The following is a 19,496-nucleotide window of genomic DNA, read 5'->3' on the forward strand; positions in this document are numbered from 1 at the left end:
TCAGATATATGCACTGCAATTGGCTGCCCAGCTTTATTTGAACAGAACTCTGAAAACCAACTCTAAATATATTACATTCCTAACTACGTACCTAAAATCCGTTATTTTGTAGTCATATTTACAAAGCAGTAAGCGTATTCGTAGTAGAATTAGGTTATTCTTCCTAGATTACATTTCATGTAAGCAATGGAATATAATTTAGTGAATAAGCAATTTTTTTTCTAAACATCATGACAGTACAAGAGTTGTAGCTTAGCATAACGATCTTTGGTAAGGGCCCCTAATAATCCTGTTCGTTGTTTTAGTGTATTAACTTAATATCCTAATTCAGTAGACATGAATAAGATTATCACCATGAAGTTTTAAAATCAAAATTCACTTTATAATTATAATGTGATTGGGGGTGTCCGTTGGGGAGTAAAACTACTGAAACAGATCAAGGTAGATTTAAAAGAGTTGGGATGGGGCAGGCTTTTTAGGCAAATAACTTGTTTTCTCAGCTCTGCTGATTTGAAGTTTGATGATTTCCCACATCTAAGGATGAGTAAGTAGCCTTGCGGTTAACACACTGGACTGGGATTCAGGAGAATTGGTGTCAGTTCCTGTGGGACCTTGGGCAAAGTCACTTCATTTTTCTGTGCTTCATTTTTCCTGTCTATAAAACAGTGATTGTACTTTCTTACCTTAGTGGGGTGGGGTGAGAATAAATTCATTAATGCAAGTGCACAGTTACCATAGCAATGAGGGCCATGTAAGAACCAAGGTAATATCTCTCCTGTTTTGCCTTTATCAGAATTCTGTCTTCCTCTTGCCTGCTCGTGATACTGCACCACTGTAATTAAATTCTTGGTCCCTTGAAATGTCAGAATACTGCTTCTTAGGCCATGTCTACACTTACTGGGGATCAGAGTGCTCTCCGTTAATCCCCCAAAACAAGAGGGGTTAGGCAAGTTGACAGGAGTGTCTCCCATCGACACAGCCTGGTGTAGGTACTGCAGTAAGTTGACCTAAGCTACATCGATCAATCGAGCTGGAGTAACGTAACTTAGGTCGACTTACCCTGGTAGTGTAGACATGGCCTTAGTGTCAAGGAAATCTCAAATCACCTACAGTTTAATAAATAAATAAATAAATAAAAATACAGAGACTAAGTGGTCTCCAAAGAGAGGTGCATTGCACATTCATTCTGTGACTTTCTGCAGGTCTGTCAGGAGATTGACTGAGTTAACTCTTGCATCCGATGAAGTGAGCTGCAGCTCACGAAAGCTTATGCTCAAATAAATTTCTTAGTCTCTAAGGTGCCACAAGTCCTCCTTTTCTTTCTGAGTTAACTCTGTTTGCTAAGGTGCGTCAAATATGTGCAGTTTTAAGTGGCTGTTCTTCATGGCATCTTTTTTGACACTGGTGGTTCCGGGTGAAGGGGCGCATTCTGCAGTAAAATAGAGAATGCAGTATGTTTCTGAACGTCTGTTGTGATGCAGACTTACTCGAGCATCAGTAGGTTTGCTGCTTCCCCCTCATCGATTTTCCTCCTCTGTACTGTTGGCCTATCATTTGGAAGCTCCTGGGCAGTGGTGAAAGCAGCCCTGAGAGTTTCCAAGACCTCCACCTAGAGACTGTAGCGAAAATAGCATACACAAAAGGGAGGAGAGGCAAGAGAAAGCAGCACGTTCTGTAGATGCTCTGTTTCTCATTGCTGCACTGAAGGACTAAAATAATCCTGCCTTGCAATTGTCACGGGGATTTTAGTTACCATTTGAAAGAAAAGACTAGCATTCATTTTATTTGGGAACAAGGGTGTTAACACAGATGAAAATACACAAGCGAATTAGTGCACTGCGGAAGATGAAATGCTTCCCCTGTCAATTCTCAAACACTATTAAATCCGCCCAGTCTAACACCAGTGCTTTGATGTCTGCCTCTTTCTTTGACCAAGGTATGGGAATACAGTATTCTTAACGGTGAGTTACTCGATTTAAAATGCTTGATAGTTGCTTTGCTTTCAGTACTTACTTTATATAAATGTGCAGGCTCAGCACTATTTTCAGGCTAATAGGAAAGCCTTTTTTTGATTACTTGTGTTTTGACCTTTGAGAATAAATAGCTCAAGCTTGATTGTAAGAGACAGGTTCCTTAGATTCATTTTTACTTTTTTTATTTTTTTTTTAAAATGCGAGTTTTACGGACTTAAAGGAGTTGCTAATTTTCTGATGTAATTGCAAATAAAGAACTTTTTTTTAATTTAAAACTAAATTGATCCAAGCTGTTTAAAATACCCGTTTTCTGGATACTAGAAAAATAAAACACAAGTAGATGCAGCATTCAGAGTTTCAGAGTAACAGCCGTGTTAGTCTGTATTCGCAAAAAGAAAAGGAGTACTTGTGGCACCTTAGAGACTAGAGTTTGAATGTCTTGTCACCTTCAGAAGAGCATGCTGTCCTCTCTTGGAGGGCTGGGGATGGTAGCACTGAAACTTCTTTCACTGATGGAGGTTCATGCAGCTGATTCTGTAAACAAAACAGGAGCTGTGTCAGCCTGCTGGCCGCTAATCAGACACTCAAAAATGCACATAAACCCGTAAGGTACTAGGAACAGAAAGCAAGGTGAGAGATAATATTTAGACTGGGAGACCTCCTACAGGCTACTGGATGCATTTAGGAGGTGATTTCTGGGCTTAACATAATAAATATATGTACAGAATGTAAAACTGTGGTGAAAAACAGGTAATTGGTTTACCTTCATGAGCAAAGACCATAAGAAGCTTCTCTGAATATATTTCAGATGAAGTATGTTCAAGGAAAATAGTTGGACCAACAAACCTCAGGAAATTCAATTCCAGTCTACTAACTTAGAATGTCCTGACTTTTGATGCTGTATATTATGATTGTAAGGCTTTAAATGTCAGGTCTTTATCCTTTTCCATTTTTGAATGGCAGTTCTGCAAAATAACTTGTCATGAAATGCATCAAATGTGCATTCATTGACTTGACTTGCTGTTCTGGTCATTCCTATAAACATTCCTATTTAGGCTTGCAAAAATATGTGTTTTGGTGTGAATATGTAATGTTTTCAAAGCATGCTTTTTCCTGGCCAAATAAGTATGGTGATAGCTTTACCCATGTCCTCTGCAATCAGGTTCTAAAGCTAATTTTTACTTTTCAAACTTGCAGGTGCTATTCCGGTTTATTAGCAAAATTGTCTCCTCCTCACCATGGTTAGCTCAGTTGTCAATGCAAATGCTGACAGCTCATTTCCGGAATGCTTTTTAAAGTATATGTCATCCTGTACATTTGTTAGTATTCAATGGTTTTTTGAACCCACACAATATCCATTTTGACTTGGAATGAAGTGCCAAGGCTTTTATCTGATAAATATTTTCCTTTAATATTGCTTATTGAATCATATAGCTTTCTCAGACTTGCAAGTGCTTTACATTAACTAACCCTCAAAACAATCCTATGCAATAAGTAGTATGTCCCTGTTTTACAGATGGGGAAATAGAGGTTTTTAAATTTACTCACCCAAGATAAGAGGGAGTCAGGATTTGAACTTGGGAATTCCTGGCTGCTAGGTCTACTCATCATCCTCATTATTATTTATTTGTTTTACCGTCGTGCCTTGGAGTCCGAGTCATGTATCAGAATGCTAGGTGCTGTACAAACACAAAATAAAAAGACTGTCTCTGCCTCTTACAGTCTAACTTGTGAAGGGTGTACATTGAACACCCATACTATTGTTTGTTTACATAAATATTCTGAAATCGTTTTAAAAAAGTAGTCTCAAACATCAGCATTCATGAGAGGCAAATATCAGTTTAGCCAGCAGTGAGTAGGAATGAATGGATATTGTTACTTTTAAAAGGTTGGGGGGGGGGGGAAGAAATCAATTTTATGAAGGATAAACTTATATTTTGTTGTTGGTGTATTTAGAAAGAAGCTTACTTCATATCTACATATTTAACTTTAGGATCGGGTTAGTGAGAAATTGCATCATCTCTATTTTCAGTTCTCTAATATGCGGCAATGAACACTGCATATCGGAGAGCAGAACTGAGCTGTGTGTTGAGCATCCTCCCATACATGCCAGAAGTCTGACTTTGCATCTTTTTCCTTGATATTTGGGGATTTTGCAGCTCAGTTTGGCCTGCATGTTTAAGCTGTCTTGGGATTGCACAATTTTGAGACAGTAGTCTACACTTATAATTGCTGTATATTGCAGTAAATAGAAAACAGGATATTTTGGTAATGACCAGAAAGGGCACCACCCATCTTTTTGGAATAACATCAGAATGATTTTTGCCTAAGATCCACCTTAGCTGTTTGAAAAATGTCTCCCTTCAAAATCACGGTGAAAGGACATGAAATTTCCTGTCTTCCTTTAAATGAGAGAGGCCTGGTACTTTTAGTGTCTGCTTTCTGTTCTCATAACATGGACCTGCCTGACCTGCCTCTCTGCAGAAATCTGTGAACGTTAAGATAAATATGGAACGTTTTGCTCAGTAGCATTCAGTATGCAAGGTAGCTTCTCAGCTAAAATGTAAAACAAAATGTAAAACAAGAAAGCAGAAACGATCAGGCAACAACAACCATAACAAAAGTTGTGCAGTGCATTGTTCATCTCTATTACACAAGAATAAAGAAGAAAAGAGATTTTCTGCCTGGAAAATAACTGACGTACTTTTTTTCTGCCAGAAAGTCTTACATTTGTTGCTCCATGGTGAAGTGGAAAGTGTCTGCAAATTAAATATTAGGTATTGAAGATATTATTCCCAGAATAAACTGAAATATCTCTTCTAGTTAATGGAGAATATAAATATTGTGGTTTCATGGAGGGAAGTGTTTATAACCTGGTAAACATATCTATTTCTACACTGAAGTGCAAGTTTTGATTCCCTCATGTACTTATTCTTTTGCTTTTGAAGAAAATAGTCTGGGTTTGTTCCTCTCTAGGAAAAATACATACTTTTGCTGGGCATTTATTTTTTTCCCCTCTGTGTCTTTGCTGACACTGTCTATAGCGTATTGTGTATTAAAAAGTAACTAGAATGAAAATGCTTTGACGGTTGGTTGAGTTGGATCAGGGGTGGCAAGTTTAAAGGTTAAACTTGAAACATTTTAAATTCTGAATGTTTTTAAATTAAAAATTAATTTAATAGGAAGTCTAAAGGAATCCACGCACAACATTCAAAATAATTTATGCTTAGTTTTAATTTCTGCAGAGGAAAGATATAACTCAGATGAAAACAAATGTGTATTTGTATGTGTGCTAGGAATTAATATACATTGGTGGGTATGGGCTTAATTTTCATCCTACGTTCGACATTTGACATTGCCTCTCTTGCAAGACCAGTTATGTACATATTGTAGGCTAAATTCCATTTTTAAAGGGATGATTGGCAGAGATGAGTACTCCGTATATAGAATTACAAAACTTGCCCAATTTATATAGCACTCTCAAAGGGGAAAAAAAAACCCTTAGTAAATAATTTTAGCAGGTAAAAACCCAGTCTAAATCTGATGAGGAAGTAGTCTGAGAACAGGAATTCCTCTACCTTTTTTTTTTTTTTTTTTTTTAAAAGACAGTCATTTGAACTTAAGATCTTAACTTGAGTGTAGTTGTTGCGGTTCTGCTTCCTTGCATTCCTCAGATGCTGATGTTTGAGCATGTCCACCCGAATAAAACATTTCTGCCTAAAGCTTTCAGATCTGTACATACAGTCCTGAAGAGACAAGCTTTGAGATCAGTATGGGTAATGGGCACATGTCCAGTTCTACTGTTAAAAATGAATGGCAGAGGTCTAGGTGAAATGAGCAGAAATATATATAAACAAAACCAAAACCCCACTATTACCGGCCTTTTTCTGGATGAACAAACAATTTTGGACATTTTCCCGGTTATGAGCATTTTATTCAGAGAATAAGACTGATGTAGACTGAAATGAGCCTTTGTCAAGCTGTCGGGAAAGATTTTCTGTTTGTACTCCTTAACCATTTATAGTTTTCTTGACTTTTTGAGTAGATGTTTAGAAGAAATGCTGAATGACGGTTTTTTTGTTCTTGGTTATGCAGCGGATATAATTTCTACGGTAGAATTTAACCATTCTGGAGAATTACTAGCAACAGGAGACAAAGGAGGTAGAGTTGTCATCTTTCAACAGGAGCAGGAGGTGAGTGTTAACTGTGCTTAAAATAAGTCATGTATTAAAACTCTTCCCCTATCTGCAAGTGACCTCTTGGAGTGAGGTGTGAACTTGTATGAGAAATTGTGCAGTTCCACTGTATAATAAGTATCTGATCATTCTGAAGTGCTGGGAGAATAAACAGTGAAACTCCAAAGCAACTACCAAAAGAACTATCAAAATTGATTACATTATTAGGGTCTTTAAAGGTCTGGTCCTGTTTCTAAATGGTTGTCTAAACAGTTTATAGTGCGAACAAAATTTGACTAAAAACCTTGGGGACCTCTTGAAGTTGTCACTTCAGATAGCTTGCTGCCTTTTGGGGATGTTCCTTAATGCCGGTTTCAGTGTAGCTGTTGGGAAATGAGAAGTGGCTCTAAGGGAGCATGTGGCCAAAGATGGCCCTTTACACTCTAATATATATCAGGCAAAAATTGGTCAAGGTTCTTCTGTCAGCATTGAGTCTTTGCAGCTTGTTTTGGGGTGATTTAACAGCAGATTTTTTTCTGCCCGCTAAAAGTTACGATGTAAAGGTCTTAACAGCAGAGGGAATTCTTTCCTAAAACTAAACACAAAAGTTCGTTCTAGCCATCACCTTCAGCCCCCAACTAAAACCTCTCCAACGCATCATCAAGAGTCTACAACCTATCCTGAAGGATTATCCATCACTCTCACAGATCTTGGGAGACAGGCCAGTCCTTGCTACAGACAGCCCCCCCAACCTGAAGCAAATATTCACGAGCAACCACACACCACCCAACAGAACCACTAACCCAGGAACCTTGATCAAACTGGACAGTCTCTACATAGAAGAATAAATGGACACAAATCAGAGGTCAAGAATTATAACATTCAGAAACCAGCCGGAGAACACTTCAGTCTCTTTGGTCACTCGATTACAGACCTAAAAGTGGCAATTCTTCAACAAAAAACTTCCAAAACAGACTCCAACAAGACACTGCTGAATTGGAATTAATTTGCAAACTGGATACAATTAATTTAGGCTTGAATAGAGACTGGGAGTGGATGGGTCATTACACAAAGTAAAAAATTTCCCCATGTTTATCTCCCTCCTCTCCCCCCCCCTTCCCCCCCACACTGTTCCTCAGGATATGTCTACACTACAAAATTAGGTCAAATTTATAGAAGTTGTTTTTTTATAAATCGTTTTTATATGGTTGTCAAGGTTCCTCCCCCACTCTGAACTCTAGGGTACAGATGTGGGGACCTGCATGAAAAACCTCCTAAGCTTATCTTTACCAGCTTACGTCAAAACTTCCCCAAGGTACAAAATAGTCCACCCGTTGTCCTTGGACTGGCCGCTACCACCACCAAACTAATACTGGTTACTGGGGAAGAGCTGTTTGGACGCATCCTTCCCCCCAAAATACTTCCCAAAACCTTGCACCCCACTTCCTGGACAAGGTTTGGTAAAAAGCCTCACCAATTTGCCTAGGTGACTACAGACCCAGACCCTTGGATCTTAAGAACAATGAACAATCCTCCCAACACTTGCACCCCCCCTTTCCTGGGAAATGTTGGATAAAAAGCCTCACCAATTTGCATAGGTGACCACAGACCCAAACCCTTGGATCTGAGAACAATGAAAAAGCATTCAGTTTCTTACAAGAAGACTTTTAATAAAAATAGAAGTAAATAGGAATGAAGAAATCCCCCCTGTAAAATCAGGATGGTAGTTTTCTTACAGGGTAATTAGATTCAAAAACATAGAGAACCCCTCTAGGCAAAACCTCAAGTTACAAAAAAGATACACAGACAGAAATAGTTATTCTATTCAGCACAATCCTTTTCTCAGCCATTTAAAGAAATCATAATCTAACACATACCTAGCTAGATTACTTACTAAAAGTTCTAAGACTCCATTCCTGGTCTATCCCCGACAAAGAAGACTACAGACAGACACAGACCCTTTGTTTCTCTCCCTCCGCCCAGCTTTTGAAAGTATCTTGTCTCCTCATTGGTCATTTTGGTCAGGTGCCAGCGAGGTTACCTTTAGCTTCTTAACCCTTTACAGGTGAGAGGAGCTTTCCCCTGGCCAGGAGGGATTTCAAAGGGGTTTACCCTTCCCTTTATATTTATGACAATGGTCGATTGTGCGTGTCTCTACACAAAATGCTCTAAGTGCATTAACTCGGCAGAGTGCTTCCAGAGTACCGAGGCTAGCGTCGATTTCCAGACTGTTGCACTGTGGGTAGTTATCCCACGGTTCCCGCAGTCTCCACTGCCCATTGGAATTCTGGGTTGAGATCCCAATGCCTGATGGGGCAAAAAACGTTGTCGCGGGTGGTTCTGGGTACATGTCATCAGGCCCTCCCACCCTCCTTCTGTGAAAGCAAAGGCAGGCAATCGTTTCGCGCCTTTTTTCCTGAGTTACCTGTGCAGATGCCATACCACGGCAAGCATGGAGCCCGCTCAGCTCACTCTCACCGTATGTCTCCTGGGTGCTGGCAGATGCGGTACTGCATTGCTACACAGCAGCAGCAACCCATTGCCTTGTGGCGGCAGATGGTGCAATAGGCCTGAAAACCATCGGCATCATGTCTGAGGTGCTCCTGGCTGCCTCGGTAAGGTTGGTCAGGAGCACCTGGGCAGACATGGGTGCAGGGACTAAATTTGGAGTGATTCGACCAGGTCATTCTCTTCAGTCATGCAGGCAGTCCTATTGCACCATCTTCTGCCGGGCAGGCAGAGGTGAGGATGGCTAGCAGTCCTATTGCACCGTCTGCTGCCAGCCAAAGATGTAAAAGATAGATGGAGTGGATCAAAACAAGAAATAAACCAGGTTTGTTTTGTATTCATTTGCTCCCCCCTTCCTCCCTCCCTCCGTGAAATCAACGGCCGACAATCGTTTTGGTGAGGTCTGTCGGGGCACCTTGAAAACGTCAATGGAGATTCAGTCCTGCCTGAAATACCAGAGGGAGGGATAGCTTAGTGGGTTGAGCACTGGCCTGCTAAACCCAGGGTTTTGAGTTCAATCCTTGAGAGGGCCATTTTGTGTGACTTTTGTTTGTCCTTGATGTAAAGCCACCCCCTTTGTAGATTTTAATTCCCTGTAAGCCAACCCTGTTAGCCTTGTCGTCAGTCACCCCTCCCTCTGTCAGAGCAATGGCAGACAATCGTTCTGTGCAGACGCCAGACCACGGCAAGCATGGAGCCCGCTCAGATCACTTTGGCAATTAGGAGCACATTAAACACCACACGCATTATCCAGCAGTATATGCAGCACCAGAACCTCGCAAAGCGAAACGGGGCGAGTAGGGGACCTCAGCGTGGTGACGAGAGTGATGAGGACATAGACACAGACTTCTCTCAAAGCACGGGCCCTGACAATGTGGGTATCATGGTGCCAATGGGGCAGGTTCATGCGGTGGAACGCTGATTCTGGGCTCGGGGAAGAAAGCACAGACTGGTGGGACCGCATAGTGTTGCAGGTCTGGGACGGTTCCCAGTGGCTGTGAAACTTTCGCATGCGTAAGGGCGCTTTCATGGAAGTTCGTGACTTGCTTTCCCCTGCCTGAAGATCATGAATACCAGGATGAGAGCAGCCCTCACAGTTGAGAAGCGAGTGGCAATAGCCCTGTGAAAGCTTGCAACGCCAGACAGTTACCGGTCAGTCGGGAATCAATTTGGAGTGGCCAAATCTACTGTGGAGGCTGCTGTGATGCAAGTAGCCAACGCAATCAAAGATCTGCTGATATTGAGGGTAGTGACCCTGGGAAATGTGCAGGTCATAGTGGATGGCTTTGCTGAAATGGGATTCCCTAACTGTAGTGGGGCAATAGACGGAACCCATATCCCTATCTTGGCACCGGCGCACCAAGCGGGCGAGTACATAAACCGCAAGGGGTACTTTTCAGTAGTGCTGCAAGCACTGGTGGATCACAAGGGACGTTTCACCAGCATCAACGTGGGATGGCCGGGAGAGGTACATGACGTTCGCATCTTCAGGACCTCTGGTCTGTTTCAAAAGCTGCAGGAAGGGACTTCATTCCCAGACCAGAAAATAACCGCTGGGGATGTTGAAATGCCTATAGTTATCCTTGGGGACCTAGCCCACCCCTTAATGCCCTGGCTCATGAAGCCGTACACAGGCAGCCTGGACAGTAGTCAGGAGCTGTTCAACTACAGGCTGAGCAAGTGCAGAATGGTGGTAGAATGTGCATATGGACGTTTAAAAGCGCACTGGCGCAGTTTACTGACTCGGTTAGACCTCAGCGAAACCAATATTCCCACTGTTATTACTGCTTGCTGTGCGCTCCACAATATCTGTGAGAGTAAGGGGGAGACTTTTATGGTGGGGTGGGAGGTTGAGGCAAATGGCTTGGCCGCTGGTTACGCGCAGCCAGACACCAGGGCGGTTAGAAGAGCGCAGGAGGGCGCAGTGTGCATCAGAGAAGCTTTGAAAACCAGTTTCATGACTGGCCAGGCTACGGTGTGAAAGTTCTGTTTGTTTCTCCTTGATAAAACCCCCCCACCCCTTGGTTCACTCCACTTCCCTGTAAGCTAACCACCCTCGCTTCCTCCCATCAATCACCGCTTGTAGAGGCAATAAAGTCATTGTTGCTTCACATTCATGCATTCTTTCTTAATTCATCACACAAATAGGGGGATACCTGCCAAGGTAGCCCAGGAGGGGTGGTGGAGGAGGGAAGGACAAGGCCACACAGCACTTTAAAAGTTTAAAACTTATTGAATGCCAGCCTTCTGTTGCTTGGGCCATGCTCTGGGGTGGAGTGGCTGGGTGGCCAGAGGCCCCCCCACCGTGTTCTTGGGCATCTGGGTGAGGAGGCTATGGAACTTGGGGAGGAGGGCGGTTGGTTACACAGGGGCTGTAGCAGTGGTCTGTGGCCCAGCTGCCTTTCCTGCAGCTCAACCATATGCTGGAGCATACTGGTTTGGTCCTCCAGCAGCCTCAGCATTGAATCCTGCCTCGTCTCATCATTCAGCCCTCTCTTCAGCCCACCACCTCTCCTCACGGTCATTTTGTGCTTTCCTGCACTCTGACGTTGTCTGCCTCTATGCATTTGTCTGCTCTGTCAGTGTGGGAGGACAGCATGAGCTCAGAGAACTTTTCATCGCAAGTGCGTTTTTTTTGCCTTCTAATCTTCACTAGCCTCTGGGAAGGAGAAGATCCTGTGATCCTTGAAACACATGCAGCTGATGGAGAAAAAAGAAGGGACAGTGTTATTTAAAAAGACACATTTTATAGAAAAATGAGTACACTCTTTCATGGTAAACCTAGCTGTTAACATTACATACCTAGCACATGTGCTTTCGTTACAAGGTCACATTTTGCCTCTCCTCCCCCCCCTCCTCGCCCCCCCCCCGCACGTGGCTAACAGCGGGGAACATTTTTGTTCAGCCACAGGCAAACAGCCCAGCAGGAACGGGCACCTCTGAATGTCCCCTTAAGAAAAGCACCCTATTTCAACCAGGTGACCATGAATGATATCACTCTCCTGAGGATAACACAGAGATACAGAACGGAAGTTGTTTGAACGCCAGCAAACATACACTGCAATGCTTTGTTCTACAATGATTCCCGAGTACCTGCTACTGGCCTGGAGTGGTAAAGTGTCCTATCATGGTGGATGGAATAGGGCTTCCCTCCCCAGAAACCTTTTGCAAAGGCTTTGGGAGTACATCCAGGAGAACTGCGAATGCCAGGACAAATTAGTCATTAAACATGCTTGCTTTTAAACCATGTATAGTATTTTAAAAGGTACGCTCACCAGAGGTCCCTTCTCCACCTGGCGGGTCCGGGAAGCAGCTTTGGGTGGGTTCGGGGGGTACTGGCTCCAGGTCCAGGGTGAGAAACAGTTCCTGGCTGTCGGGAAAACCGGTTTCTCCGCTTGCTTGCTGTGAGCTGTCTACAACTTCATCATCATCATCTTCCTCATCCCCAAAACCTGCTTCTGTGTTGCCTCCATCTCCATTGAAGGAGTCAATCAACACGGCTGGGGTAGTGGTGGCTGAACCCCCTAAAATGGCATGCACATCATCATAGAAGCAGCATGTTTGGGGCTCTGACCCCGAGCGGCTGTTCGCCTCTTTGGTTTTCTGGTAGGCTTGCCTCAGCTCCTTAAGGTTCACGCTGCACTGCTTTGGGTCCCTGTTATGGCCTCTGTCCTTCATGCTCTGGGAGATTTTGACAAATGTTTTGGCATTTCGAAAACTGGAACGTAGTTCTGATAGGACGGATTCCTCTCCCCATACAGCGATCAGAACCCATACCTCCCGTTCAGTCCATGCTGGAGCTCTTTTGCGATTCTGGGACTCCATCATGGTCACCTCTGCTGATGAGCTCTGCACCCACCTGCAGCTTGCCACGCTGGCCAAACAGGAAATTGAAATTCAAAAGTTAGCGGGCCTTTTCCTGTCTACCTGGCCAGTGCAACTGAGTTGAGAGTGCTGTCCAGAGCGGTCAAAATGGAGCACTCTGGGATAGCTCCCGGAGGCCAATACCGTCTAATTGCGTCCACAGTACCCCAAATTCGACCCGGCAAGGCCGATTTCAGCGCTAATCCCCTTGTTGGGGGGGGCGGGAGGGGGGAGTAAGGAAATCGATTTTAAGATCCCTTTAAGTCGAAAAAAAGGGCTTCGTTGTGTGGATGGGTGCAGGGTTAAATCGATTTAATGCTGCTAAATTTGACCTCAACTCCTAGTGTACACCAGGGCTCAGACGTTCTTGTCAACTGCTGGAAATGGCCCACCTTGATGATCGCTACAAAAGGTGTCTCTCTCTCTCTCTCTCTCTCTCTCTCTCTCTCCCCCCCACCCCCCACCCCCCGCTCTCCTGCTGGTAATAGCTCACCTTGTCTGATCACTCTCGTTACAGTGTGTATGCTAACACCCGTTGTTTCATGTTCTCTGTGTATATAAATCTCCCCACTGTATTTTCCACTGAATGCATCCGATGAGGTGAGCTGTAGCTCACAAAAGCTTATGCTCAAATAAATTTTAGTCTCTAAGGTGCCACAAGTTCTCCTTTTTCTTTTTTCAAAAATGAACGGGATTCATGCAAAGCTATATTTCTCTGAGCATAGGAAGATGATCAAGGAAGTTCTAAGCTTGGTTTTGAGACACTTTTTGGTGTTGAGCAAGGCACTCAACCTCAGTTTCCCACTTGTAAAATGGGAATATTGCCTTCCAGGGGAGGTTTGGAGAGTGAAGTGTTTTTGAGGATGGAACAGTATTATCACTAATACATTGTGTAATACATTGACTTCAGATGGAGAGGCGTAGAGGATGTTAATAAGATTTTTTGTCCCTTGGTACTGTATCTAATTATCCTATCCTTAAATGAATTCCCATGGCTTGTTGACAGAACTTTGTGCATCTGTGCCTGCTCTCATTATCCTAGAGTTGGCTGACAAAGCAATTTCTTGTGAATAGAGTTGCCCAACACTCCAGGATTATCCTGAAGTCTCCAGGAATTAAACATGAATCTTTCATTCAAGACGATCTCATGTGATGACACCTCCAGGAATATGTCCAATCAAAATTGGCAACCCTACCTATTAACCACATTTCCCTTTGATCAGACGCTGCCCCAAAGTTAAATCTGCCACTGGCTCTTGTCCCTTTTAGCATGGCTCACAGATTGACATGGACTTTTTGCTACTGAATGTGATGTAATCTCTCTGGCTTCTGATTTAACTCGGAGTTTAGTGATATTTAAATCTACAGTAGAACTATACACTGACTAAGGCTCACTGAAAATTACTGCATTCTATGAATTCGAGTAACCACAATAAAACAACCATAGTGCATTGCAATGAACTTGACTTACTTGGCAATTTGTATTTTATTTTTAAGACTTCAGCATGTACTGTAATATACCCTGTAAAACTAATGAAGTCATGCAGTGAAATTTCACTGCCTTGGAGGTTTTTAAATCTTTGCTGAGGAGTGAGGAGACACAGCCACTCTGTGCAAATTATAAAGTGTGCAAATGAGTGAGATCCTATTGTTGATGAATAATTGCAAGGGTTGAAGACAAGGTCCTGTACATCAAGTATTTATTCCAATCCTTTAACTCTATCCTTGTTCTGAATAATTTTCAAATGAGAGACCGTCATAATACTTAGCCCTTCTGTAGGGCCTTTCATCTGTGGCTCTCACAATGTGTTACAAACAGTAATAAATTGATTCTGGCATTACTTCTCTGAGGTTTTTAAAACTAATAGCACTGGGGACTGGAGAACTTGGGTGGCAAGAATAGTATGCAATAGAAATTATACAAAGCACATAGGTTACTCTTTCACCCCCCTCTTGAAGCAATGTAAAGCAGTTGAAATGCATGTGACTGTCAAAGAGTTTTCGACGGATATACTAATTGTCTGAATTAAAGACATAACTTTATATGCAGTATTGAACACATTGTGAATTAAACATCAGATGACTGCCCATATGTCATTAAGGAGGGATAAAAATAAGAGCATGGGGGAAAATACCTTGAAACGATGCCGATATGGATCTGTCTTTCCTATTCTGGAAAAAAATATATATGCGTGTGTAAGTCCGCTAGTAAGAAGGGATCAAGACTTATGAACAATGTGTACATTGCTACCCTCCAAGTTATATTTTTCATGTATACTGTACAGTATTTAGTTGAGATCGGGGGGTGGGTGTGTGTGTATGGCTGTTGTCCCCCACAAAATCTATTTGCATCAGGTACAGAATGCTTTCCATCTCTTGCACCAGTGACTAATATTAGATAGCGGTGTCTTTTCTGTAATAAATTAAAAAAAAAAAATCTTGCTGCCCTTATTTTCTTCGGTGGAAATTCTGACTTCATTTAAGCACCGTGAATATGTCACAAGCTGTGGAAATGACTATCCAATAGAATAGGCTTACTTCTATTCAACAAAATAGTGTAGAATCTCTTGGCTTAAGAGCCTTTTGTTAAATCTTTAAAGGGTAAAGCAGGTCATTGTCAGTGTTGGCCTCTTTGGAAGTGTCTGCTTATGAAAGTCATTGCATTCATATTAAAATAAGTCAACTTTGTTTTTGTGTGTGGATATAAGCAGTAGAGAGGCGTATTAATCTACTTGACAAGCAAATCACGGTCTGCTTTTTAGTTAATAGAAATTAATAAATATCTTAATAGTTGTATTATTATATTCAGGTGGGTAACAATTTGAGATGCAGATTTGAGGCGGTATTTTGAAATTCTTCCAGACCAGCTTCAAAGCTAGTGAGTAGCTTAGCTAATACTCAGTCAAAACCAGAGAGGAAGCTGCTCATCACTGATACCATTTAGAGACATTTTGTAGATACACAAAGGATGTGCTTTTGGAAGGGCTTTAAGATTTGATCCCTCTGCTCCCACAGCATGTTAGTTAACTTCTGCACCGATGTTTGGCTCAGAATGTCACAGCCTATTAAATTAGTGGCATTTTCAAAAGTGCCTGAGTGAATTGGGAGCATAAATCCTATTAAGTCAATGGGACTTGTACTCCTAAATCACTTAAGCACTTCTGAAAATCCCACCCCAGTTAAGATATGGAACTGATGGCATTCTTTTATCCATGTAATAATCAGTACTTGCATAGTGCTTTTGTTTTCTATAGCACTCCACAAACTATCCTCCCAGTATGCTGGTGGGGTACATATTCCCATTTTAAAGGTAGGGGAGCTGAGGTAGAAAGTTTGATTTAGCAGAGGCTGCACAGAGTTGGCATTGGAATTAGACCACTTGAAGTTGGCATTAGAGTTAGGCAGTGCTTGGGGCCCTAATCTATACTTAGACCATGCCTCTTCAGAGAGGTATAACTAATTTACTTAATCTTGCCATAATTGTGACCACATCATGAGCCAAAACTACCTTACCTATAAGGTTTTTTTAAAAGCTGCTAAACATTAAAAATATTTTTAATGACCTGTATGATTGAATTGTATAGTCCGCAGGAAATAGACAAATAGGTTTCAGACTGGCTTGAGTGTCAAGGAAGTAGGAGGAGGAGTAAGAGTCTCTTTTATCTCCCTGCCAATATGGGGTGGATTTCCGAGAGGACGCTTTCTAGTGTTCATTCAGTCTAGCTGTAAAAGTCCTAAGCAATGAGAATTTTGCCATTCTCAAAGGAGGTTCTTCTTCCACCGCCTGCAACAACTTGTTTGCTTCTGGCCTGTGCAGAATTGAAACTTGTCTTAGGCAAATAAATCACTAGGGTCAGTTAGTGCCATCTAGTGGAGTTTATCTGACTTCGGTCAGGACAAGTAGCCTTATAGTAATTTTGTTTAGCTGGATTATGGTTGTAATGTAATGTAAAATGCAGGATGTCCTTAGTATAATCTTCTGTTGGCTATACTGTAATGTGAAATTCACTGCAGATTTATGCTTTTATGAATATAGATATGCTAAATAAATAGCCTTTATACAGGCTAGTGTCCAAGAAACTTTAAAAGACTAAACAGCTAATCTTGACTTTCCTAGGTAGGTTGTCTTTATAGTTGACTCTTGTAGTTCTGTACCATAATTTATTAATGCAGAATAAATTGAATAACCCATGAATCCTAGATCTCTGACGCATTCAAATTTATTGATGTAGCACCTTAGCTGTAGACCATTGTGCATAATACTGTAAATATAAATATAAATGTAAACACAAACTTTACATCAACACAACTTAGTAAAACAAATACAAATATTAGAAACCCAGGATTAGCCCTGTCCTAAAATCAGTTTTACCTTTTAAAATCACCACCCCTAAAACAGTATACAACAATAGGATTAAACAATAATTAGACGTACATTCTTTCATTGGGGTCAAAATAGCCTCTCTTTCACACGTTTAGTTCTTATTTTTGCAGCTGGCCTGGCAACAGCCTATACAACTGAAACATTTTCACTGCATAGCAAATATTCTGATTTCTTATCTGACGATTCCTGGGGCATCACAGAACAGCTAGTCCTTTTAAGCAGTGTAAGGCTGTACAGTTCTAGGATTTTAAAGTTCTTCGTGGCTTTCCCAAAGAAGTTTCCTTCACCATTTATCCTCAGTGATTTGGTTCAGGAAGCTTCCTTCCTAAATCAGCTTTTCTTCACTGCCAGCACTGTCTGGGTCCAGCTCATTTTTGTCCACTTGGAATCCCCAGGACCAACCCACTAGGTTGCTTTTTAGTTGCTTTTGCAACTTTTTTGGCTATGAGTTGTCACCTTTGTGGTGGGACAAATTCTGTAGCGCCCTTATGTGTTGCATCATTATGCTGCATCAGAAGAGAACATTGCCTCAGTTGTTTTATGGGCCACTGAAGTGGTGAAAATTCAGATGACTGAACTTGCAGGATATGGAATCTTGCCCTGTTTAAATATCAAAATGGTCTTGGAGAGGTGGGGATAGGCAGCAACTTGTTCGTAGTCTAGCAATTCTGGTTACAAGTTAGGATCTGTTTAAGGAAGTGGAAGTCACTGAATACTTGATTTTAATGCTCAGCTGCCCTGAAAAGCTCCCCTTAATTTCCGGTCACTGGCATGACTGAAGATCAGAGTCCAGTGTGACTGGCTAGGATATCCTCAGAGAGCTGTCAGAAAGTCAGATGCTGCCGTTGGTCTTGTGTAGTTGAGTACCTTTCTGTGTGTTTATGCAGACTTCCTGTTTTCAATACAGAGCGTTATTTATTAACGGGTGTCTGTGTCTTAATTTGAACAGTTACTGGGTAAATATTTGCTTAAATTTAATGTGCATCAAGCCAGCATCTGCACCTTGGCTCCATGCCAGTTCCAGTTACCCTTGAATACAAGGAGTAAATGTTTTGTGGTGAAGAAACTGGATCCTGACTCAGGAGATCTAGGTTCTTCTTCAAGTTTCAGTCCCTATGGGCGTGTTCCACCTTTGGACGCGAGTGCCCCTGTGCACTTTTGATCGGCGATTTTAGTTAGCAGTGTCAGTGTCTGTGCCCCATGCAACCTCGTGCTCCTGTGCAAGGATATACAGCCTCCAGTTCCTTCTCAGTTACCTTCAACTTGAGAGAGAGCCAGAGCCGTGTGGTGTCTGCTCTTAGCTTTTCAGATACCACGTTATTCTGTGGGTTTTTTAGCATTTTAACATTGGAGTCCCCCCCCAACCCCCCAATTTTCTTTTTGCGGCCAGGGCCGCCTTCACACTCAGCCTGTGTTGGTCTGCAGTCTCCCTGACAGCGGCGGATATGCCAAAGACACTGGGTTTCAAAGCCAGCCAGACCTGTCACAGTTCTTTCCCCCTCAGCAATGGGCATTCCACTTGCCTCTGCTGCCTTGGAGAGTTTCACATCCCATCTGAGTGCAAGGCCTGCTCTGGATTTAAGGCATCGCAGAAGCTGAGGGAAGTTTGAAGCTTCTCTGGATGGAGTGTTCCTTGAGGCTGGTGGGGTCCAATTCTTGATTTCCTCATCCCAAGTGCGTAGGCCTCTACCGCTCAGACTGCACTGGTAACTTCAGCCTTGGTATGCAGAGACTATGGGGCAGCTAAGGAAACAACACATTCCAAAAATGAAGAAAACCCATTCCCCGGAGACAGACTCCAAAAGGAGAGGAAGGTCATCTCTGAGGCCAGGGAAGGAGATACCCGGTATAAGTGCTGCTAAGATTCCTGCAGGCCTTGGTACTGAGATATTGGTACCCAACAAAAATACTTCAGGTACATCTCGCGCTGAGAAGTCTTCTAGCAAACTGCACCAAATGGCGCAGTCATCGGTACTGGCAGCGGAAGCCTACAGACACAGCGACTCTTCTAAGGGGCCTTCAACACCTTCACCTTTCTCCTGAGGCCACAGCCACGAGGAACTCATGGACCCTAATGAGGCACTATTTTCACGAGCCTGCATGGTAGACACCCCCAGCTCCTTGGTTGTGGGCAGCCTCGACGAGAACAATCAACAAGCTTGCTTCAAATCGACTGTCTCAGACAAACGCACAAGCATGTTGACCTCTTAAGCCAAAAGAGCTATTCATCATCTGCTCTCTGGTCTATACTTTTTAACATTTTTTTGATCATTTGCCTTAAGCCCAAAGAGCAGTTTCAGCCCCTCGTTTCAGATGGCCAGATGACTCTGAAAAACACCATAGCAGACTCCATGAGCAGGCACTTGGATGAACACCACAAGTGATCTGCAGCGGTTTGGTTTTTTGGAGCATATGGCAGCCCTGGGGCCTCCCAGAGATAGATCTCTTTGTAATGCTGTCCAACGTAATGCTCCATTGCTTGTACTTGAGGAGAGGTTATGGCCACAAATTTACTTGTTCCCAAATCTACTTTGCCCCTTTCTCTGCAGGTGCATCTTTGCTGTCCACTCACGGCGGCTCTCCTGACCCGGA

The 19,496-nt window shown here is 42.6% G+C and overlaps 1 protein-coding gene across 1 annotated transcript in view; it reads left to right on the forward strand.

Annotated features, from left to right (window-relative positions):
- The window catches only part of PPP2R2A (protein phosphatase 2 regulatory subunit Balpha), a 73,444-nt gene that overhangs the window by 40,496 nt on the left and 13,452 nt on the right, over positions 1–19,496 (forward strand). Inside the window, exon 3 of the mRNA XM_084614941.1 lies at positions 6,069–6,166. Coding sequence (XP_084471067.1) covers positions 6,069–6,166 — 98 coding nt within the window. The remainder of the gene's footprint in view (positions 1–6,068; positions 6,167–19,496) is intronic.

The sequence above is a fragment of the Lepidochelys olivacea genome, assembly GCF_965140295.1.
Source record: "Lepidochelys olivacea isolate rLepOli2 genome assembly, chromosome: 26".
NCBI lineage: Eukaryota > Metazoa > Chordata > Testudines > Cheloniidae > Lepidochelys > Lepidochelys olivacea.